This window comes from Manis pentadactyla, chromosome 10, assembly GCF_030020395.1.
Source record: "Manis pentadactyla isolate mManPen7 chromosome 10, mManPen7.hap1, whole genome shotgun sequence".
Lineage (NCBI taxonomy): Eukaryota > Metazoa > Chordata > Mammalia > Pholidota > Manidae > Manis > Manis pentadactyla.
Genome location: NC_080028.1, coordinates 93,956,654 through 93,976,954, shown reverse-complemented (window position 1 = coordinate 93,976,954; position 20,301 = coordinate 93,956,654). Strand labels below are relative to the sequence as shown.

At 55.0% G+C, this 20,301-nt stretch overlaps 2 protein-coding genes across 7 annotated transcripts in view; both read left to right on the top strand.

Moving 5' to 3' along the window:
* The window catches only part of EIF4H (eukaryotic translation initiation factor 4H), a 28,455-nt gene extending 26,360 nt beyond the window's left edge, over positions 1-2,095 (top strand). For both annotated transcript variants that reach the window (XM_036887301.2, XM_036887300.2), the window contains one exon: positions 228-2,095. In XM_036887301.2, the coding sequence (XP_036743196.1) occupies positions 228-367 (140 nt within the window). In that variant the 3' untranslated portion in view covers positions 368-2,095. The remainder of the gene's footprint in view (positions 1-227) is intronic.
* Positions 2,096-6,901: 4,806 nt separating this feature from the next.
* LAT2 (linker for activation of T cells family member 2) lies at positions 6,902-20,036 on the top strand. Of its 5 annotated transcripts, none has more exons than XM_036887319.2 (13): positions 6,910-7,196; positions 10,594-10,716; positions 11,052-11,091; positions 13,496-13,539; positions 13,727-13,784; positions 13,957-13,994; positions 14,271-14,306; positions 14,387-14,417; positions 14,941-14,996; positions 16,101-16,163; positions 16,482-16,567; positions 17,047-17,168; positions 18,629-20,036. In XM_036887319.2, the coding sequence occupies exons 1-12, from the start codon at positions 7,055-7,057 to the stop codon at positions 17,119-17,121; spliced, it is 792 nt and encodes a 263-aa protein (XP_036743214.1). In that variant the 5' UTR covers positions 6,910-7,054; the 3' UTR covers positions 17,122-17,168; positions 18,629-20,036. The 5 variants fall into 5 exon arrangements, with proteins under 5 accessions (XP_036743218.1, XP_036743217.1, XP_036743214.1 ...); XM_036887316.2 differs by having other exon boundaries at positions 6,916-7,196; positions 16,496-16,567; XM_036887320.2 differs by lacking the exon at positions 14,387-14,417 and having other exon boundaries at positions 14,271-14,286; positions 16,496-16,567.
* Positions 20,037-20,301: the final 265 nt, after the last annotated feature.

Sequence of the window (20,301 nt, the reverse complement as noted above, 5' to 3'; positions counted from 1 at the left end):
CCCCACACGGCTCCTTAGGCTACTACAGTTGTTACTGCACGCCGCCCCGTAGTCTTAAATAGGAAATAGTAAGTTTATTAGGGTATCTGGGGATTGAATAGTTCTTCAAGGTTGTTAATTTTCAGAAAAGGGCTGGGTTGTAGAAGTCAGCATCAGTTTGGTCATTTTGCCTGGATGGGGAATGGAATCCATTCATTATAAAGCGTGTTGTTTTTTTTCTCCCCCAGAGGAAAGAGCACAGAGACCGAGGCTCCAGCTTAAACCTCGAACAGTTGCAACGCCCCTTAATCAAGTAGCCAATCCCAATTCTGCTATCTTTGGAGGAGCCAGGCCCAGAGAGGAAGTCGTCCACAAGGAGCAAGAATGAGCTGCGGCCGGGAGGGAATGGGAGTGGGGGGAGTTAGAGCAAGACCACAGCCTGGCTGGCCCCCGGACCGGCAGTCCTGCAGTTACCATTCCTGCGCCTGACCTTTGTCCTTTCTTACGACGGAAACAGAGCCTGTGAGTGCATGTCAGCAGTTAACAAGTGGTTTTTAGTACATTCTTGGCTTCGCCCTCTGTCTAGTGCCTGCTTGTGCTTTTTGTTTTTGTGTGCTTTTTTGCTGCCACTCCTTCCCCAATTTCCTTTAGTCCTTGCCTTCTTGCTCCTTGTTTCCTTCCAGCACATGAGTGTCTCCAGAGGGAGAGGCAGCTGCCATGTGGGAGTGTTTGCATTGAGGTGCTGCTTCATTTTTCTCCTTTGCTTTCTCTTTTTACTTTAGACACACTGGCCCGACTCCAGTCGTTTCCTTTGATTTTGCTCAGTGCTTCTCTTCTGACCTGCATGTTGAGTTCTGTATTGCTGTGGCTTCCAAGGAGAAACCAGAGAAGAGGCCACAGATTGGATAGCATCTTGTTTTCTTTCAGCCGTGATCAACATAAAGAATTTGAGGCACCTTGTTTTGAAAACAAGGATAAACTATTCTGGTGATACCTTGCAAATTTCTTCCTGTCCCTATTTATAAGCAGTCCTGTCTGTTACCCCATCCCCACATGGGTTGCCCCAGCAGAACGGGCTCTCAGTCTGACAGGGAAATGAATGGGGAAGAGCTACGTGAAATAGTGTGAGGGGGCCGACATTGGATGCACTGTTGGGTTCACACACCTGGTTATTGCTCTTTCCCCACTGCATCCAGACTAGCCCCTCCTTTCCCTGGCGGTGTTAGAGACTCCTCTGGCAAGATGTGACGAACTGCCGTCTGCTTTCCTCGCTGCTGGGCAGGTCGGTTTGGGGGACTAAAAGGTCGTGGCGGCAGAGCTGTGCTCAGCTAACTTTCTAGTGCAGACATTGCTTTCTTCCCATCCCTGGCATCTGTGTATTCTGCATCTCTCTCTTGTGTCTTTTCTGTTCCCTTGTAGAAGTGACAGTGAGCTACTATGCTTCGCACCATCCCTTAATTTTATTAAAATGAACCTAGAGTGTGGCACTCTGTTTCGCTTGATGAATTGAGAATTTTGCTATGCAGAGTTGTCAGGAACTTTAAAATAACTGGTAGGTGGCTCTCAGTTCCTAGGTCTCTGTGGGCCGTTTCTTGTCCCCATGTCCAGTGCTCAGCACTTGCCTGGGATTGGGAGGCCAGTAGGAGCTTCTGAAGCCAGAGGCCCTCAGTGTCGTGACTGGAGGGCTGCGAGGGGCCACATGCGCCAAGCAGTGTGCTGAGGTAGTGGTTTGTTGCTAGCTGGCGTCCTTGGCTTCTCTTATTCTTTCGTCACATGGTCTCAGCAATTTACAGAACTCTCCCCTCCTTTCCTTCCTTCCACCTGCCATCTTTGCTTCTGAAATAAGAACCATTTGTGTAACACCAATACGTAAGAAAGACATGCATTATGTGATTGTAATCAAACCTGATGCTTTCAGATGACCTACTTATATCTTCAATGTGGAAAGATTAAGAACAAAACAGATTCTTCTAAACTTCTGGGCAATCCAGTTGACTTTTAAATGTAAGAATGGAATTCCAAACACTTAACACATTCAACTATATGCAGAAAGTAAATCTATGGATATGGTATTTTGTGAATGATCTTTTAAATAAAAGAAAAACCTTACGTAATATTTAATGCTTGTCCTTATTTTTTAGTTCTTTTTAGCTGCTTATGCAGTCACCAACTTGAAATTTGGGGAGGAGCATCTGAATAATAAAGTGCACTGTCAGAAAAGCATCTTGCATTTGGAAGTTACAGAATTAGTGAAATTATTTTAATGGCTTGTGATGATTAAAAGTAGGATGTCAACTCTTTTCCTGTGTTTTTCCCCCTTCTCACTTCCTAAAAATGTAATTTTCCTAACAGAAACCTTACATACAGTACAGCTATGGTTTTTGGTTGGTTGAAGGGCCTTTTTCCCCAAGATGGAAAACATCTAGCCTTTACACACCACTTATAATAACTACTTGTTTTTAGAAGAAATTCCAGGAGCTTTTCATGACACTGATGGGTGCTGCTTTGTGGCAGGCATGTTTTGGGAGGTGCTGCTGGGCAGTTGGGTGATTCTGTGGCCCAGTGAGCAAGCTGCAGAGCTGTGAGCTTTGAGAGAAGCTGGGCTGGTGGGGACAGTGTCAGCAGGGGGCCTGGCACAGTACAGGATCCACTTAGCAGGAGGTAAGAACCTTGACTGCAGCTTCATCTGCGGAAATACAGTGGGGAGAGGGTGGGTGCTGTGCAGCAGATACATGAGTGAGTTACTTGGACTGTTCCACTAAGTGTGTGTGGAGGAGAGGCCTTGATGCCCACTAGTGTTTTCGCCAAAGGGAGGAGTCTGTGAACCCCCTGTCCTAAGCTGAGGAGTTGCAACCTGGTCACTCAGAGGGGTTTCCTGGGCTGGTGGCCCAGGGGTGTGATGTCAGCTCCATGGGGCTTCTTTACAAAGCTCTTGTGGATTCCACATTTGAAGGGCCCGTGAATGTTCAGTCCCTTGAAAGGATCGTCTAGGTCCACCAGTAACTGAGAGGTTCCTTGTTACTGAAATCAAACTCTGGTGCAGCTGGCCCCCCTCCTCCCAACCCTCTGTTGCTGTAACTGTAGTGGTGGCTTCCCATAAGCACCTTTTGTCCTGGCGTGTAGTATTTCTGTGATAACAAATGTTACAGAAGGCATTTTGGTACTTGCCCCTTGTCCATGAGTGACTGAATTAAAAGAGGAGGGTAAGTCTTTCCCCAAATAAGCACCCAAATAAGTAAGGTCATTTTCATATGGCTTGTGATGATTAAAAGTAGCAGCTGTGTGAATGTTCCAGAGTTAGGTTTAGATAGGTAGTTGATCTGCTTTCTCTGCTACTCCTGAACTGGCTTCAGAGAAACTAATGGTATGCAAGCTGAGGCCCTTTTAATAAGGGTCTCAGGTTTCTAGGAATGTTCACTTCAGAGTACATCTTGTCAGGGGCCAGATCGTTTTTCCAGGTCCTAGGAGAGGACAGTTTGCACAGCAGACTTCCAGAAGCCTGGGTTTCCCATCACAAATCACGTCGTTTTTTTCAGGGAGGCCTTAGGAGGCAGAAAGAGGAAGGTGGTCAGGAGGTGGACATGCGGGTGGAGGAGGAAGGTGTTGGAATTGTTACCTAGCATCAACTTTCACAGTTCCTGAGGAATAGCCTAGTTTTCTCAGAAAGAGAACACATAGTAGAGATGAAGTCCAGAACAAGAAGAGTTAATTAATTTGTAAAGCTGCTTGACTGGAGATTCTGGAAGCACTGATTCTTTTCTGTGTGGTGTATGATGATATGATGCTTTCTGGCCTCTGGAGATTTGTGCTGGTTCGTTTGGGTTTTTTTTTTTAGGAAGCCTCATAATTGCTCTTTCCGTGAATTGTACTTTAATTTAAAACACATAAAAAACTAATTTAATGTTTCCCCTTAGTCCTCAAATTCCAGGTGGCTCTGGAGGTCATACAGGGTCCCTACCCCACGACAGGGTTCACTCTTTGGAATGACAACTGTGTTCGGACCTGAGAAGGCCCAGGTTGTCTGTGGAGCTTCCTGATCTGGAGGAGAGCAGGGCAGGCAGAACACCTTCTGCCCACCAGCTTCTGGATGTCTGCCAGCAGGACTCTGCCTGGTGGGAGGGGAAACAGCCAGGGTGTCACATCCCCAGCTTTCTAAAGGATCTTGAGTACAGGACAGTAGTGCGTCGTTCGTGTCACCAATGGCTCCCACCCGGTCTGCCGCCCCATCCTCAGATGGTTGCCCTTTTGTAAGCTGTAAGCTGGTCACACAGCCTTAAATGTGGCACAGACAGGTGACAGGTTTGCTCAGGCTGGGCTCCTCATGTGTCCCTGAAGGGCACCAAGCCTTCTAGGGGCTTTGCTCTATCTTCCATGTTTTCTTGGCCAGTCTTTAACATGTTGAGATGGTGGAGTTAACTTCCTTAGTGTGAGATGAACAGGCTTATAGACATGTCTGGTATCTTAAGTGTCTTTCACATTTTGTCATCATGTAAATGAACTAAAATAATGACTGTACTTAATTATAACCTACTAATCTCTTCTCCCATCTGTAACCACTCTCTAACTGTAAAAAATACACAAATAAAAGCACTTCTTTCGCAGTGGCAGGCTCTTTGGTATTCAGTGTAAGCCTTAGAGAGAATTTATTCCTTGTTATTTTCACTGTGGGAGACGAGGTAAAATGTTTATAAAATCCTTCCTGGAAGACGGCTGGTTAGCCAGAGGCGGGTAAGATTCCTCAAGGGAGGAACAACCTAAGACAGGCACAGTCGCAGGGGGGCCATCAGGAGAGAAATTGAAGGTCAACAGAGGTGAGGCTTAGAACCTCACCCCCCCTGTTTTGAGAGAAATCTTCTGCATCCGTGGATGTTTTGTTGCCCTTGTCTAGCTTGGATTAATAGTCTGTAGGCACACACCTGATCATCTACATTTGCCCTCTTACAGCACTAAATTATGTTTTCTACCTTTATCTTGCATCTACCTACCATTTCAGCATTTTATTTTTTAAAAAAATAAATAAGGGAGAAATGTGGGATTCACATATAACTCAAGTATGAAAATCAAATGAATAATCAAAAAAAAAAATCCTTCCTGGACCAGGAGCTTGCCGTCCTAAGGGAGATCACAGCTTTTCAGGTAGCCTAGAGATTCTGTAAGCGGCACCAGTCCTTGGAATTGGTAGAAGTCTTTCTCACATGCATTATACTCTTGAAGCATATACTAACTAGTTTTTTGTTTTTGTTTTAAGTACTTTATCAAAATAGAAACAATGAAAAGTCAAGTCACAAACTAAAAAAAAAGGATGTGTGAATTCCTGCAAATCAGTAAGAGAAAAATAAAAAACAGCCCAGTAGAACCATGGAAGCAATGCAGGCTTGTCCCAGCTGTGTGAGGGTCCTGGCCACTGCTCCCAATGAGAAGTGCTGCTGGCATGTACCCACTGATGCCCTGTGAATGGTGCAGACAACGCTCTAGTGGCTTTGGGGTCTAGATTCAAATTCAGCTTAGTCCCTGGGAGCCTCCAATCTTCCCACCAGCTGGCAGGTTATCATAGGAATTAAATGTCGCATTGCCAGACTGGCAGTGATTGCAAAGGCATAGGTTTGGGAGTTCAGATGGGGTTGGTTTTAGGCCTGCTACATATTTATGAGGAGGACAGGGACGGGCTCCTGATGATGTTGAAGGTCTACAGATCTCCCAAAACAAGCTCCCAGACCATGTGCTACCCTCCTCACCCACACGGTGGCAGCAGGACGCTGCTCGGCCTCCCATTTTGTTTCGATCCCAGTGGGGCCTCCTGACCGCACCCCCACCTTCCTGGTGTTGCAGGAAATCTCATCCACCCCAGGTTGGGGCTGAAAGAGAAACCCAGTCCCAGGCAGACAGGGGCCCCCAGAGGTGGGGAGCCCAGGTTTGGAATTGCCAGGCCGATGCGAGCTAGGAGACCTTCATGGGCTTCCCCAGGGTCTCTAGCAGGTGGAGGGCCACTAATAGTTCAATGGCCTTAGGCAAGCTGAAGGACCAGTAACGGAGGCCCCCACCACCCTCATCCCGAGTGACCTGTGCGGTTTTGATCTGTCCCAAGAAGCTGGTTTGCTCTGCTCCAATCCTCCCGTCAACAGGCAGGCAGGGGGGTGGGGAGGCCGGGCCCTGGAGCAGCAGCGCTCAGATGGGGGTCCATACTCATTTCCTCCATGAACCTCACCTGGAAAACGGGAACTGAGCTGGGGCTCCCAGGACTAGAAGGGAGTTGTGATTGTCCTGTCCTTCAGCAGGGTTCCCTGCTGCCTGCGGCTGTTGCTCCCACTGTCCTTTCCTCTGTCCGGCTGTGTTTGGCTCTGGCTGTTGGTTCTGTTTCCCCTGGCATGCATCTGCCATGCATCCCTCTGTCCCCATCCACCCATATTGTGTGTGTGCGTTTGGAAGTGGGTATGTCTGGTTCTCCGGGACTCTTGCTCTCTGAGTGGCTCTGACTCTGGCTGTCTCCTCCTGCATTTCTCTGATAGTCTGTGTATCTCTGTCTTCCTCTGTCTCTGGATCCATCCCAGGTTTGGTCTCTGCCTATCTGTCCATCCGTGTGTGTGTCTGCATTTTTCTTTCTTGTTCTCTCCGTGTGTGTGTGTGTGTGTGTGTGTGTGTGTGTGTGGTCTCTGCCTATCTGTCCGTGTGTGTGTGTGTGCGCGCATTTTTCTTTCTTGTTCTCTCCCTGACCATGTGTCTTTCTCTGCATGTACCTTTGGTTCACTCCCTCTCTTGCTGTGTGTAGTGTCAAGGTGGATGTGTATTTCTGTGTTGTGTGTGGCTTTGAGCATATGTCTCTCCACATCTTCCTACTCTCTTGCTGCCTGGGGGATGTCTTGCAAGCACCACCTTTCATTCTCTTCCCCCTGTCCTTCAGGGTGTGCTTCCCCCTCTTTGAGACCTGTGTGTGCCTGTGTTTGTATTTAGTGTGTGTGCGCGTCTGCTTCTATCTGTTTTCCCTGTGCCTGTGTTTGTGTCTGTCTCCTTCTTTCTCTCTGTCTCTGCGTCTCTGTCCCCGGCTGTTAATAGCAGAGCCTGTCCAGCAGAGCAGCGGATGTGTGAGGTAGATGATTCAGTGGCTGACAGGAAGCCCGCCGCCTTGCCTGCTGCCCTCCAGTGCCTGTGGTGTTGGCGGCAGCTTAGCAGGTGTGTGGGCCAGGATGAGGTGGCGGCAGTGAGGAGCCCCCAGCTCTTAGGTAAGCCTTCCCCAGGAGGGCCTGGGGCCTGGCCCTGAGGCAGGGGTCCTGAGACTGTCCCCCGTGGACTCCCCTGGCCCAGCAGGGCACCAGGCAGCCCACCGGGTAGGGTGGAAAGTTGCCAGGACACCTGGCACCCCCCCCTTTAGCCCGTCCTGCCGAGGCGCCGCTGGCTAGGGAACCCTCACCCCAGCCCTGCGGCCCTCGGAGGTAAGGCCTGTTTCTAACGCTCCGGTTACCTCCCTGTCCTTGCCGTGCCCAGCTGAGGGTGCACAACCTTGGGAAGCCCCCGGGGTGGTCTCATCACTTCCAGAGACTGGTGAAGGGCCAGGGCAGTCGCCTCTGCAAGTCTAGGCCAATGAGCCTTGATTTCTTTCTCTGAAAAATGGGGCTGAACTATCCTGCCGCAGGGCTATGGGAGGGCTGGTGAGACTCCACAGGCCAGTGTGCCTGGTCCTGCATCAGGCCAGATGGCGATGGCGCCCCTGCCACCCTACGCAGTCCCCAGCCTGGGCTGCCAACCCTCTGCTGGGGTCCATGAGGCTATAGGCCCTAGAGAGCCCCTTGTCCCAGCTCTATCAACAGGTGGTCTTGGCCTTCACCATCCGCTGCCTCTGCTATGGGAAAAGGCTGCTCAGGCCCCTGCCTTGGCCACCTGAGCTTTAAGAGCCTCCATTAGAGGCCTCTCAGGTGGCCTCATCTAAAGGCCAAGATTATTTGGGAAAACAACAGGCCCCAGAGCAGAGCCTGGCCAGCAGGGACCCCTCATCCAACCCCGTCTCCCCAGCCTGCCCTGGGACCCTGGTGCACCTCAGTTTCCCCATCTCTAGCATGAGTAGGGCTGGGAGATTGGTCAGACTGGCTTCCCAAGGCCTTTTCGGGTGCATGACTCGGATGCTGAGGTTCACTTAGCCCAGCTCAGAGGGCTTTCTTGCAGCCAGCATGTTGCAAACCTTGTTCATATGAAAACTGCCCACTTCCCTTTGTGCTATTTTGGCCTGCAGAGCCACAGGCTGTGGCAGCCTCCCCACCCCACCCAGCCCTGCCTGGCCCCTTGGGGCCCCCCTAGGGCTGCTGGGGCTGCTTCTCCTGGGCACTCAGCCTCTGCTCTCTCCACCCTCATGCCCCGCTTGCTCTCAGAACCTGGGTGGGAAAGCAAAGAGAAAGGGCAGATTTATTGAGTCGGGGTGGGGGCGGTCCCAAGTCTTCCTCAAATAAGTCTCTCTTTTAAAAAATATTTCGTGATTCTTAAAAATGTAATAAAAGGAAGAGGTAAAGGAGTGCGGCCTTTGAAGTCAGCCTGTTCTGGTTTGGATGCCGGCTCTGGGACTGGATAGCTATGTGACCTTGGACAGAGTACTCGCCTCTCTGGGCCCCACCTTCCTGCCTTGGAAAGAGGACCTAGTGTGTCCCTTGTGACAACTAAGGTGCTGGGCTGAAGGCCACGCTCTCCTTCAGATCTTAGCCCCTCCCGGGGTCCTGGCACAATGCAGTGGAGGAGGCCCAGGCCTGGTCTGGGGCACCCGGCAGGGAGAGCTCCGGATAGATTGCTCCACAGTTCTGCAGGCTGTCCAGCCGGTTCCAGCCCCAGCAGGCTGCAGCCGCCCCTTCCCCTTCCACAGGGACCAGACCATGGTGATGGCAAGTCATGGTAGTCACAGCCATCCGTGGCCCCCGAAGCAGCACTTCACATGCCTCATCGAGGTGCCAGGCCTCATACGACAGACCTGAAGGATGAGTGTCGTTGTTGCCTGTTTAACAGAGGCTGGGGCCACTGAGATTCCAGAGCAAGGGTAGAATTTGTGTTCTCATGTCCCCTCGCTTCCTCGTCCAGTGCCAGGTGGGTGGGGTGGCCAGGGCTGGGACCCCGACCTGAGCATGCTGCTCCTCCAGGACAGCGGGGTCCAGGGCGCAGGCTTCCTGGTGGTCAGAGCTTCTGGGATGGAGGGCCGCCCTGTCCCAGGAGGGCAGCAGAGGCCAGCAAGCCAGGCCCCAGGGACTCAGTGCCCAGCCCAGAGCGTGGATTCACTCCTGTGCTCTCAAGCAGACCCCTGTCTGGTCTCAGCAAACAAGTGTGCAGCCCACCCACGTGTCTGTGCCTGAGTCTCTTTCAGGGGCAGATCCTCTGTCCTAACCAAAAGGACAAAGATGTCAGGGGCGGGGCATGAGGGGACTGTCCAAACCAGCCAGCAAGGACAGTAAGACCCTTAGCAAGTCTCTCTCAGGAAGCCCAGACCGTGAGCCTGGCTGGTCACACTCATCCTCCAGCGAGTCTCTGAGGGAGGCACTGGCCTGATCCTCTTCCATAGATGAGGAAATTGAGGCCAAGAGGCTCTGAGGCTCAAGTGGGGTCCTCCCTCCAAGACCTGGTGTTTCTGCTCGGCAGGGCACGACATGGCCTTGGCCGGGGCTGCGGGGCTGGGGAGGAGGAGAGCCTGCAGGCTGGAGGGCGGTGCCCAGGCCGGAGGTGGTGGGAGCTGAGGCCCCAGACAGCGCTCTGGCGGGGGCGGCCTTTCTCCTCATGTGGAGGCAGCCCGTCACAGGGTCCACGATTTCCCGAGTTCCCACTGGCTCACTTGGCCTCCTGCAGGAAGGAGAGATGGCTTCTCTGTGAAGGGCCCCCCACAGCCTCGTCATCTTTGCCACAGGGATTCAGGAACCTCGGGGTGAGCACAGGCCTCAGGGGAGCCTGCAGCAGGAGGCAGGCCATATAACGCTAGGTTTCTCCCCAAGCCTCCCTTTCCCCAGCTCCTCAGCACGACTTTCAGGCCTACATCCTCCCAGAAGCCTTCTGGACCTCCTCCTCCCAGCTCCCTGGGAGGCCATGGGTGGGGTCAGGGAAGCACCCTAGGGCGGGTGGGGGCTGCCAGGGGCTCCCATGCTGCAGGGGCCGCAGACTCTGAGTTTGGGCAGCAGAGCTGCGTTCACAGGAGACAATGGGATGCCGTGGCAGAGCCAGAGGTGGCTGGGGACCAGCGGCTGGAGTTTAAATTCTGTCATTCTGCTTTGCAGCTGTGGGATTTCTGGTTTCTTTATTTGTAAAGTGATACAAGCCCCTTTGAGAGAGAGAGACACCTTCCCCTCAAAGTGTAGTCATGCATATTAAGCACAGGTGAGTGTGGGAGTGTGCACATATACATGGTGGGGCCTGGTGGTCCCCCAGAACCTTCCAGCATTTACCAAGTGGTGACGGTGGTCCTTGGGGACAGGAATGCGGATCTGGATCAGATGGGTACAGGATTGGTTCCGTCCTGGCCAGTGGTCCTGGAGCAGGGGAGCAGGTGGTTCTCCCACGACTGGGCTCGGCTCTGGGGCTGGGGAAAGTGCAGGGCGGCCAGCCTCCTGGAGGGGGTGGCTCTGCCACCCCTTCCCTGGCTCACAGGTGCCCACATTACAGCATCTCAGGAAGAGTGGCCAGGAGAGGACATGAGCGCCGCGACGGAGCTGCTTTGGCCTGGGGCCGCCCTGCTGCTGCTACTGGGGGCAGCGGCTGGCCTGTGTGTGCGCTGCTCCCGCCCAGGTAAAGGCTGGGGTCACAGGCGCAATGGAAGAGATGGTGCACCAGAGACCTGCTCAGGCCAGGACCTGGCTGTGCCCACAAGGGGCCTCACGTGAGCCTCACAAGGCCAGCCCTGAAACTGCCCTGAAGACACCAGGCCTGGCTCACTGAGGAGCCTGGGCTTTGCTGGGTTAAGGGGCATGTGTGGGGCAGGGGTCACTGGACAAGGAAGGGGAGGCAGGCTGCCCATGGCATCCAACCCCTGTCCATGTTGGGTGGCCCACAGTGTCGTCCTCCTTGAGGCCTGCACAGGGCACAGGCTAGAGAGGACTTGCTAAGATATTCTGTTCTTACAGGTGCGAAAAAGTCCGAGAAAATCTATGAGCAGAGGAGTCTGTGAGTGGCGTCATGTGCCCCTGGGCTTCCCTGTTCCCTGCCCCTCACCCCTTCACTCACACCTCTTCCAGCCTCTAGTGGGCCCCATGTGGTCAGGGGAGGAGGAGAGGGGGCGCCCAGGGGCCCCTCTGGTCAGGGAGCTCCTGCCTAGCCAGGTGGAGAGGGCCTTGGGAGGAGGGGGGCTGCTCTCCTGGCCCAGGAGCATCTCCAGAGTTCCTCCCACTGACCCCCACCCAGGGGAGCCCACTGTGCCAGTGCTGGGCATTCACAGCAGAATCCCACCCTCCTGCAGCAATGGGGAGCTGTGGGACAGAGACTGGGCACAGAGCCAACTGAGCTGTGTCCGAGGGTCCCCTGGAAAATGCTGAAGGAGCGCAGGGCAGGACATGGGCACATCCCTTGGGGGAGAGAAGGTGAAGGGGACATTCCAGAGAGCTGTGGGTCCTGTCCCCAACGGAGGACCAGGGTGGACACTGTCTTTCGGGATGAGGTGGCAGATGAGGGTGTGCCTTGAGAACGATGAGCTGGAAGAGGAGGTGGGGGGCCTTGACTATGGGAAGAGGCCTTAGCATTTGTTCTAAGGGCCAAGGGGAGCCACAGAAGAGCTTAGTGCAGTAGGAAGCAAAGGAGTCGGGGTAGAGACTTAGTGGGGTCACTGACCCCAGGCTGGGTGGCAGACCCCAGGCAGGATAGAGTCCCAGGCACTTTGAGGACAGGTGGGCTGCTCTGGGGCCCTGGGATGGTCAGCCATGCAGGACACTGCAGGTCAGGGCTGTGGGCCAGGGACAACCTGGGCAGGAGGGCAGAGGCCATCGGTGTCCTTACATGGAGTAGGACCGTGACTACGGAAGGCCTGGGGGATGCCGAGGCCCACCTGCACACATGCCCACTCACACCCACAGGCTCCCACACTCACGTGTGCACTTCTCACACTTGCAGCACTCATGTGCACACTCAGGCGAGCACTCACATACAAACACGCCTACACGCCCTTTCTCATTTCCTTTTGCAACTGAAAAACCACAGTAAAATCTGAAAATAGAATCTTCCCATTTATGCCCACCCCTGGGGCTGGGGCTGGACCTTTCCAGGATTTTTTGGTCATTTGGTCCTCTGGGTTTCCAGCCCACAATCTCCACCAGGGGTGAGCTGGACTCTCCTGTATCCCCCAAACTCCCTGCCCTAAGGCAGGCCTCCTCAGTATCTCCCTTCTCCCCTCCTCCCTCAGACTCTGGACACTCCAGGCCCTTGGTGGACCTTAGAATTGTGGACTGTCAGAGCCAGAAGCTAAACCTCATGTGGGAGGTGGGAAAACTGAGCCTAGGTGGGAGGAAAGACAGGTTGTCCCCCACTCACTTGGGTTCAGTCCTGCCAGCTTACATAAAGCGGCTGCTGTGTGTGCCAGGCCCAGCTGTATCACTTTCTCTGGGAAACCATGCCTAGTTCTCTCCTGTGGGTTTAGGGCTTTCCTCCTAAATCAGGTCACCCTGACCTCCAGCCCCTGGTAGCTCCTGGAAGGCTAGGCCAGGTACCCGTTCCGGTCCAGGAGAGGAATCCAAAATGCTGTAATGATTAGCTAATCAGCTCCACCATCCTTAGACGTGACATCTATTCTCATGGTCCAAAATGGCAGCCAGACCTCCAGCCCTCGTCTTTCATTCCAGACAGTACTAAGAATGAAGGAGAAGACCTAAAAGGATGTACCCTGGTTGGCAGTGCCTCCATAAGGAGCTTTCCTGAAAGTTCTGACTTTGGCTTGCATTTCATTGACCAGAGCTTAATCACATGGCCAAACTTAGGTGCAACAGGAGGCTGGGGAATATAGTCTTTTAGATGGGCACATGGCAGCCTAAATAAAAACCAGAGATCTGTTTCAAAGGCAGATATTGGACAATGGCTAGACACCTTGCTGTTGTCTCACTCGTTATTTGGGAATATAGGTGTGTTTGAACATCTCAAGAGGTGTGTGCCCTCTTAAAATGTTCAACACTCCTGGGGGGGTAGGTGGGACCTCGTTGTCATTCCTGACTGAAGTCACCACTGGCTCCCTGAGCAGTCACCCTGACCCTCACATCACAGACTCTCACAGCTGCCTCCCCAGCCCTGCCCACAGACCCTCCTGACCATCCCAGGGGGCCTGGAGAGGCCATGTAGGGGCATGGGTCTGGCTGGCAGCTGGCTCAGACCAGGGCCATGTAAGAAGGGTGGGCACCCAATGGGCAGGGCAAGGGAGCAGTCCAGAGAAGGGGGAATCAGGCAGCCCTGGATCTGAGGTCTGGAGGGGAGGCACTCTCCTCATTCTCCCTGGTCTGTCCCTCCCCTCTCTGTCCATATCTTCTGTCTCTTTGTCCCTTGGGCTGGAGGAGGCCAGGCCCTGGCTAAACATACCTCCATGTGTTTCTAGGCAAGAGAATCAACAGAGTTTTTCAGTGGCCCGGACCTATTCCTGTGAGTCCCCAAACAGAAGGGTCCAGGGGCTGGGCTTGGGGTTGGGGGTGTCCATATCAAAGGCCCTTCGATCCCATTGTTCTAAGGCTGCAGCCAGGCCTGATCTGAGGCTATGGCCAGGTGGATGAGAGGGCTGCACTGGTGGGCTGGCCTGGGGGCCCGGCCAACACCCCCTTGTCCTTTGCAGTGGTTGGGCAGTCCTGGCCAGCAGCCCTGGTGGACACGGCCTCTGATGTGACACCAAGGTAGGAATCAGCCCTGTACCTCAGGCACAGAGGGGTCACAGCCCCACAAGGGGGACCTGAGTCCCCACCTGGCTAAGCCCAAGTCAAGACCCTCCTAGGAATTCAGAACTTCAGAAACCCTAGGACCTCTCTCCCTGGCCCTCCTCAGCCCCTTCCTTCCCCTCCCCTGCAGGAAGGACAAGCTGCTGCGTTTCTCCCCCAGCACCGAAGGTGAGTGACTCTCAGACACAGGTGTGTGGGGCCAAGGTGGGACTGAGACAGGTAAATACTTGTTGGGACAGGTACTGTGCAGGGGAGGTCTGGGCGCCAGGCGAGCTGGGCTGGAGGCCTGATGCGACTGACCTAGAGGGGAGGGTCAGACAGCAGGGGCAGAGGAACGAAAGATACACCTGAGCCTCACAGTGTGCAATGAGGCCTCCCGTGGGCTGCAAGAGCTGGGAAGTGGCAGGGGCGGGAAGGGAGCAATGAGCCTGGCCTTTCTTCCAGATTCCGCATCCCCCAGGTACCAGAACTTCAGCAAAGGTAGGTGGGCTCTCGGGAGGCGGGGGCTTAGCAGGGTCCATGGGCAAGTGCTCAGGGCTAATTCTTGTCTCCTCCTGCAGGAAGTAGACATGGGTCAGATGCAGTCTACATGTGAGCAGCTTCTCCTGGCCCTGGGCACTTCCTTCCCAGCCTGCCTGCCCCTGCCTGGAGCTGCCTTGTTTATGAAGGCCTCCTGCCCTAGAACTCATGGGCCCAGGCAGGCTCCTGATAGCACTGTTTCCCCTGAGGTGGCCATGGCTTTGTGGGGACAGGGATGTAGCCATGCTCAGGGAGGGGCTGTCTGGGAGGGGGATCTCATCCTGCATCACAGTCAGACAAGCTCCATGGAACCCAGAGGGGAAGGGCCCCCAGGGATGACTCCTCACCTCACAGATGGGCCAACACAGATGGGGACTTGCCTAGAGTCCCCTGAAGGTGGCTAGAGCTAGACTGCCACCCCCTCAGCCCCAGGATGGTCAGGAGAGCCGGATGGAGGGATCTGGGGGAGAGCCTGGCCTGGCCCCCTGGGCCCTGGATGGCTGGAGCAGCCCAGCCTCACTGGCCCCAGGACCCCCCCCCCCCATAGCCACCAGCCTGCACAGCAACCCACACCGTGTCTGGGCTTTCTTGCCAGAGACCCCATCACTATGGACTATTACAACTGGGGGCAGTTCCAGAAGCCCCTGGAAGGTGAGGTGGATGGTGAGGATGGGGAGAGGGAGAGGGAGAGGGAGAAGGTGGCTGTGGGAGCTCAGCTGCAGGAGCCACACTCCCAGGACCAGAGGCCATTGGGAGGACGGGGAGGAGGCGGCTGGGCCTTGGTCAGGAGGGATGGAGGATGGTGGATGGCCGAGGGAGGCTGGCACTGCAGGCAGGAGTCCAGGGTCAGGGGAAGAAAGGGACGTGTAGAGGCAGGGGTGGAAGGGGGTTGGGCCACAGAGGCCAGGGACCCAGAGGGGTCTAGGGGCAGGAGCAGGGAGGAGGCTGGGCCCCTGTCACCCAGGTTCCCTCAGGGAAGGAGCCAGGCGGGGCAGCCCTGCTGACACTGAGCCCAGCAGGGGCTCCTGCCCTAGAACTCATGGGCCCAGGCAGTCAACACCTTTGCTTTACAGAAAGAGTAACTGAGGACTTGAGGGCACAGGCCTGGGGTTTGTATCCAGCTCCCCAACCTGGGCTTCTGCTCAGGCTGTGCTGGGGTGGGGGCTGAGGACCATGTGGGCAAAGAGCGGGTCCTCTTCCTTCCCTCTGCAACTTCTGCAGTAGGGAGGGGCCCTCATTTCTTGGAGAACAGATGGATACTGGTGGGGTCATGGTTAAAGCTCAGCTTCCCTGTCCCAGGGATGATGAGGCAGTCCTAGGCCCAGCTGAAGCCACAGGGCAGACCCCCAGGTCTCCAGCCCAGCTTAAAGGGTCCTGTGCCAGCTTAGGCCTGGTTCCTGACACTCCTTATCCCCACGGCCCTCCTGCCCTTCCTTCCCAGAAAGAGATGGGCCTCCCTCCCCTCAACTTTCCAGCTGCCTAACTGCAGCCCCCACCTACCTCCCCGACCCCAGAGCATTGGGGAGCACCTCCCTCTGTGAGGGAGCCCAGGGCAGACACTGCTGCAGTCAGGCCGGAACCCATTCAGAAGCTGGTCCAGAATGATGTTTGAGGCCCTGGGGGATCCAGAGGGCTGGGGGCTTGGCAGAACAGGGCAGCTGCTGAGGGAGGGAAGGATGGACAGAGGGAGGAGGAAGAACCAGGCCTTTGGGCAGGGCCCACCACCATTCCGAGCCCCATCTCTTTCCCTGGCAGGTGACGACGATGACAATTCCTACGAGAACGTGCTTCTCTGCAAGCAGAAGAGCCCTGAGTCAGGTGAGGCTGCGGGGACCGGGCAGCGGGGTGGCCTCGGTCAGAGGTGGAGGGCACCTAAAGCCCCCACTGCCCAAAGGCATCACCTTCCTTGAAGCCCAAGGGTCTCCCACATCCCTGGAGCCTTTGGGTCAAGCACAGCCTGTGTCCTGGAGGAGGCCCCTTGGGGCCCAGGCCTCAGTGGGAATGCATTGAGGAGACCCTTCCTCCCCGAGGGGGCTGCCCTGCACAGGGCACGGATGCCTCTCTGGAGGGGCCTGTGGCATCTTGCTGGCCTGAGGACTCGCCATGGTGGCTGTCCCACTGCCAGCCCTCTCCCAGTGCTCTCCCTGCAGGTGACGAGGGATCTGAGGATTATCAGAACTCGGCATCCATCCATCAGTGGCAGGAATCCAGGAAGGTCCTGGGTATGTGGCTGGAGAGCAGTGGCTCCCGAGGGGTCACTGTCTGGGGACCTGGAGGGAGGTCCTCCTGCTCTGGAGGGAGGGCCCTGGCCTGGGGAGGCCACACTGCGGTAGGCTCCCCTGCAGCCAGTCCAACTGATTCTGCAATGAAGCCTCTGGCACATCAGTGGCTGCGGGGCCTTGAACCGTAATGTGACATCCCTCAGCAGCCACCGTGGCCTCCTGAGGTCAGGGCCTATCAGGCAGGCTGCCTGTCCAGCTGTGTGGATGGAGTTGCAGGGGCTCAGCTCTGGAGCAGGGCAAATCTCTGGCAAATCCCAGAGAGGATGGACACGTGCTATCCTGTGTAGCATTTCCTGCAGGCAGTTTTGTGGCATCTGTGGGTTTGACTGCCCAGGATGAGCATTCTGGGGGAACCCAGCCCTGGATGTATTCGTGGGAACCACCTGACCATCATCTCACCTCTGCCCACTGGTCCACAGAGCAGGTTCCAAGAGAAGCACCTCCCTCCAGGGCAGGAAGCTCAGATGAGGACAGCGGGGAGCCTGATTATGTGAATGAGGGTGTGGTGGCCCTGGAAGCCTAGGGAAGACGTGGAAGGAAGGTACAGCCCCCTGTCCAGCTACCCGGGTGCAATATGCTGGACCTCACAGGCCCAGGGGACACACTGCGAGGGAAACAGGGAGCTTGGCCAGAGGAACAGTGGGGGCTGAATGCGGTGGCTCTGCAGGGTGCTGGGACCCTGCTCCTTGGTTCTGGGCTCCTGAGGGGTCCCTTCTACTCTGCCCAACTGCTGAGGCAGGCTTGGTGAAATGACAGATCCTCAGCATGCATACGGTTCTCAGGCTGTTGGGGTATCAGGCGGGGAAGGCTGGTGAATTGTGGGGTGGGCTCTGGCTGGGTCTCCACAACCTTGAGCAAGTGACCTATTGTGTCACTTGCAAAATGGAGCTAACAGGACCTGCATCTCAGACAAGACCCTGCATGTAAAGCATGAGCCCAGCAGGACTCGGCCAAGGCTGGGATTTGGAGATGCTGGGGACAATGACAATAGTGGCTGCATGGTGCCAAGCAGCTACCACACAGGCCAGCATGGTGCTCAGTATTCACATACACCATCTCTTGATGTCCCAAAGGCAGTGTTCAGCCACCTGCCCAAAGTCACACACAGAGTGAGCGGGGGTGGGGGCAAGCACCCAAGTGGTCAGACATTAGAGCCCAGACTCTGCGAGAGGCAGGATCAGCCCCAGAGGGCCCTGGAAGGCTGTCTGTCCCAAGTCCAGTCCACAGGACACAGGCAATCCTCCCTGTAGATGGCAAGCCTGAGCCATCTGAGAGCCAGCAACAAGATGAGCTGCAAAATTTGAGCCCATGGTTCATTCATTCCCCTGATATTTACTGGGCACCTGTCAGGGTACATAGTAATAAACAAAATGCACCCAAACCCCTTGGCAGGAGCTGCAGGGGCTGCGCAGGTTTTTAAGCTGAAAGACATTACATTATACTGTGTGCTGGCAGAAATGACACACGTTCAAGTCTGGGTCAGGCTGCGGCTGGATGGAGCCTTTACATCCTGAATCCTGCCTGGCACAGAGAAGGGTCTGAGCCCCAGGCTAGTCCACGGTGTTCGAATCAGTGGAAGGGCTGCTGGGCAAGGTGGAAGGAGTTGAGTCGGAGCCCGGTACCACCTGTCAGGTCCCACTGTGAGGGGGGAGGACCGATCTGGAAGGTGATCGGTCACTGGAGGCGCACAAGGGCAGGCCACCCAGCCAGCCTGCATAAGGCATTCCTGCACCGAAGGCGGGTCAGCTTAACCCAGGCCCTGGTCAGGGTCAGAGAATACAGGATTCCAAAAAAAGAGCCAAAGTGCCTAAATAAGAAACACAGTGGAGGCTGTCTGATGGGTGGGTTCTCTTGCCAGCCTCGCGTCAGGGGGGCATTTGGATGTGGACCATTGTCGTGTGTCCCTCCCCTGACCCCGAGCCAGCCACTCCGGTGCTGAGGGAACAAAATACTAATGGAAGCAAAACTTTTCCTTCTAACAAATTTTCCATCTTCATGAAGGAGCCAAGGGAACCCCTGAGCACGTAGGACTACTTGCCTCCCTTACTGCCTCTGAGGAAGCAAGGAGCCCTTCATCAGAGTTGCTCCACTTCTAGACCCCCGTCATGGGCGCTTCTGGGAGACGAGCCAGCCTGTCCCAACGAGCACCCATCTGGTCCCAGGAAAGGACGGTTACACGTGGAATCACCCTCAGACCAGGCTTCTGAAGGAGCTGGTGCCCAGGGTAGCCTGGCCACTGCCGTGGCTGCGTGCCCAGGATTTAGGGCAAGTCACCCACTTTCTAAATCTTGGAACAACACTGGTATTCATGTCCTTCTTGTTTTGGATTTGGATCCCAAATTACTAATGTCAGTTGCTGGGATTTGTTTCTCGTGACCTGTAAACTTATACAATTAATTTATATGGGCAGAGCCATATTTAATAGCCTACATTTCAGGGTAGCGATGTTTGCCCACCTTGTCTCCTGCAAGCATTACATGACTTAATTTGGGCAGTTGGGGGAGCCCTGGCTCTCTTTTCTTTGGGCCTCAGTTCACTCAGGAAGAGCTGAGGCTACAGCCATCTTTGTGACCATTCAGGGGACAAGGCGCATCACGGTCTGGAAGGGGCAGGCAGGGTGGAGGACTGGCCAGGATGGGCACCCCCCGGCTGCCCTGAAATCCTCCCTTGCCCCAGGACTGGCCTCAGCTTAGCTAACTGGGCAGTGACATGACTGTCTCATGGAAGGGCAGGGGTCCAAAGGAACCTTCTGAGTCAGAAAAGCCACAGTCTGGGAAACAAAATGCTCCCTCCAACCTGAATGCTTCAATAAACTGTTTTAGTTTAAGAGCAGTATTTCTCCTGTCTGCTTTCCCTGTTTCGTGCAAACCTTCTGAGGGAATGAAGGCCAAGCTCTTGTTTAACAGCAAGGGACACTGAGGCCTGGAGAGGGGAAGGAGGGGGCAGGAACTTTGTCCCCAAGCCCAGTCCTCTTCCAGGATGCCACACAAATTCTTTGTATGAGAAGTCAATGCCACAAGTTAGGAAACTAGAAGGAAAAACAGCTCAAACATAACGGTAGGCCACTTGTCACCTCACACCCTGGAGTCCTGCCCCCACAGCTCCTTGCTGCAGGGACCCAAAGCCTCTGTGGGCCTGGGGTCCTCACCTGCAAACCGGGCAAAATCATCCTTTGCCTCACAGGGACCAGGAGGCTCTGGATCAAAAATGAGGCTGAGAAAGTACTTGAGAGTAATTTGTAAAACTTCAGTGTGGTTTTTGACCACCTTAACTTTTTTCTCCTCCTTAAAACTGTAAGCCAATGAGCCTGTCCTGTGTCACTTTAGTGTCCATATTCAACAGTGTGGTCTGGGCAATGACTAACCCCACGTGGGGAGGAGGGCATGAAGCAGGAGGTAGAGTGGGCCTTCCCCTGGCTGCTTCCGAGGTTCAGGCCGCAGGCAGCAGCTGTGAACCCAGCCTGGGTGGGAGAGCCCAAGGGGAGAGACAAGCACAGGCCTGGCCCGCCCAGCTGTCCAGCGGTCTGCATCGGTGCACAGCCACACCACTGTGGCCCTTCACCCCAGAGCCCCTGGGGCAGGAGGAGCCAGCCAGTCACACAGTATGTCACCAATCAAAGCTTTCTGAGGAGGCCAGCAATCAGGACGCCGAGACACCCCATGCCCACCCCCTTA

What these genes read in the sequence shown, in the direction of transcription:
- LAT2 (XM_036887316.2), top strand. Translation starts at nt 7,055, where the DNA reads ATGTGTGAGGTAGATGATTCAGTGGCTGACAGGAAGCCCGCCGCCTTG. An exon ending in TGTGCGCTGCTCCCGCCCAG is followed by an intron (nt 10,717 to 11,051) that starts GTAAAGGCTGGG and finishes CTGTTCTTACAG; the next exon opens with GTGCGAAAAAGTCCGAGAAA. An exon ending in GTACCAGAACTTCAGCAAAG is followed by an intron (nt 14,307 to 14,386) that starts GTAGGTGGGCTC and finishes CTCCTCCTGCAG; the next exon opens with GAAGTAGACATGGGTCAGAT.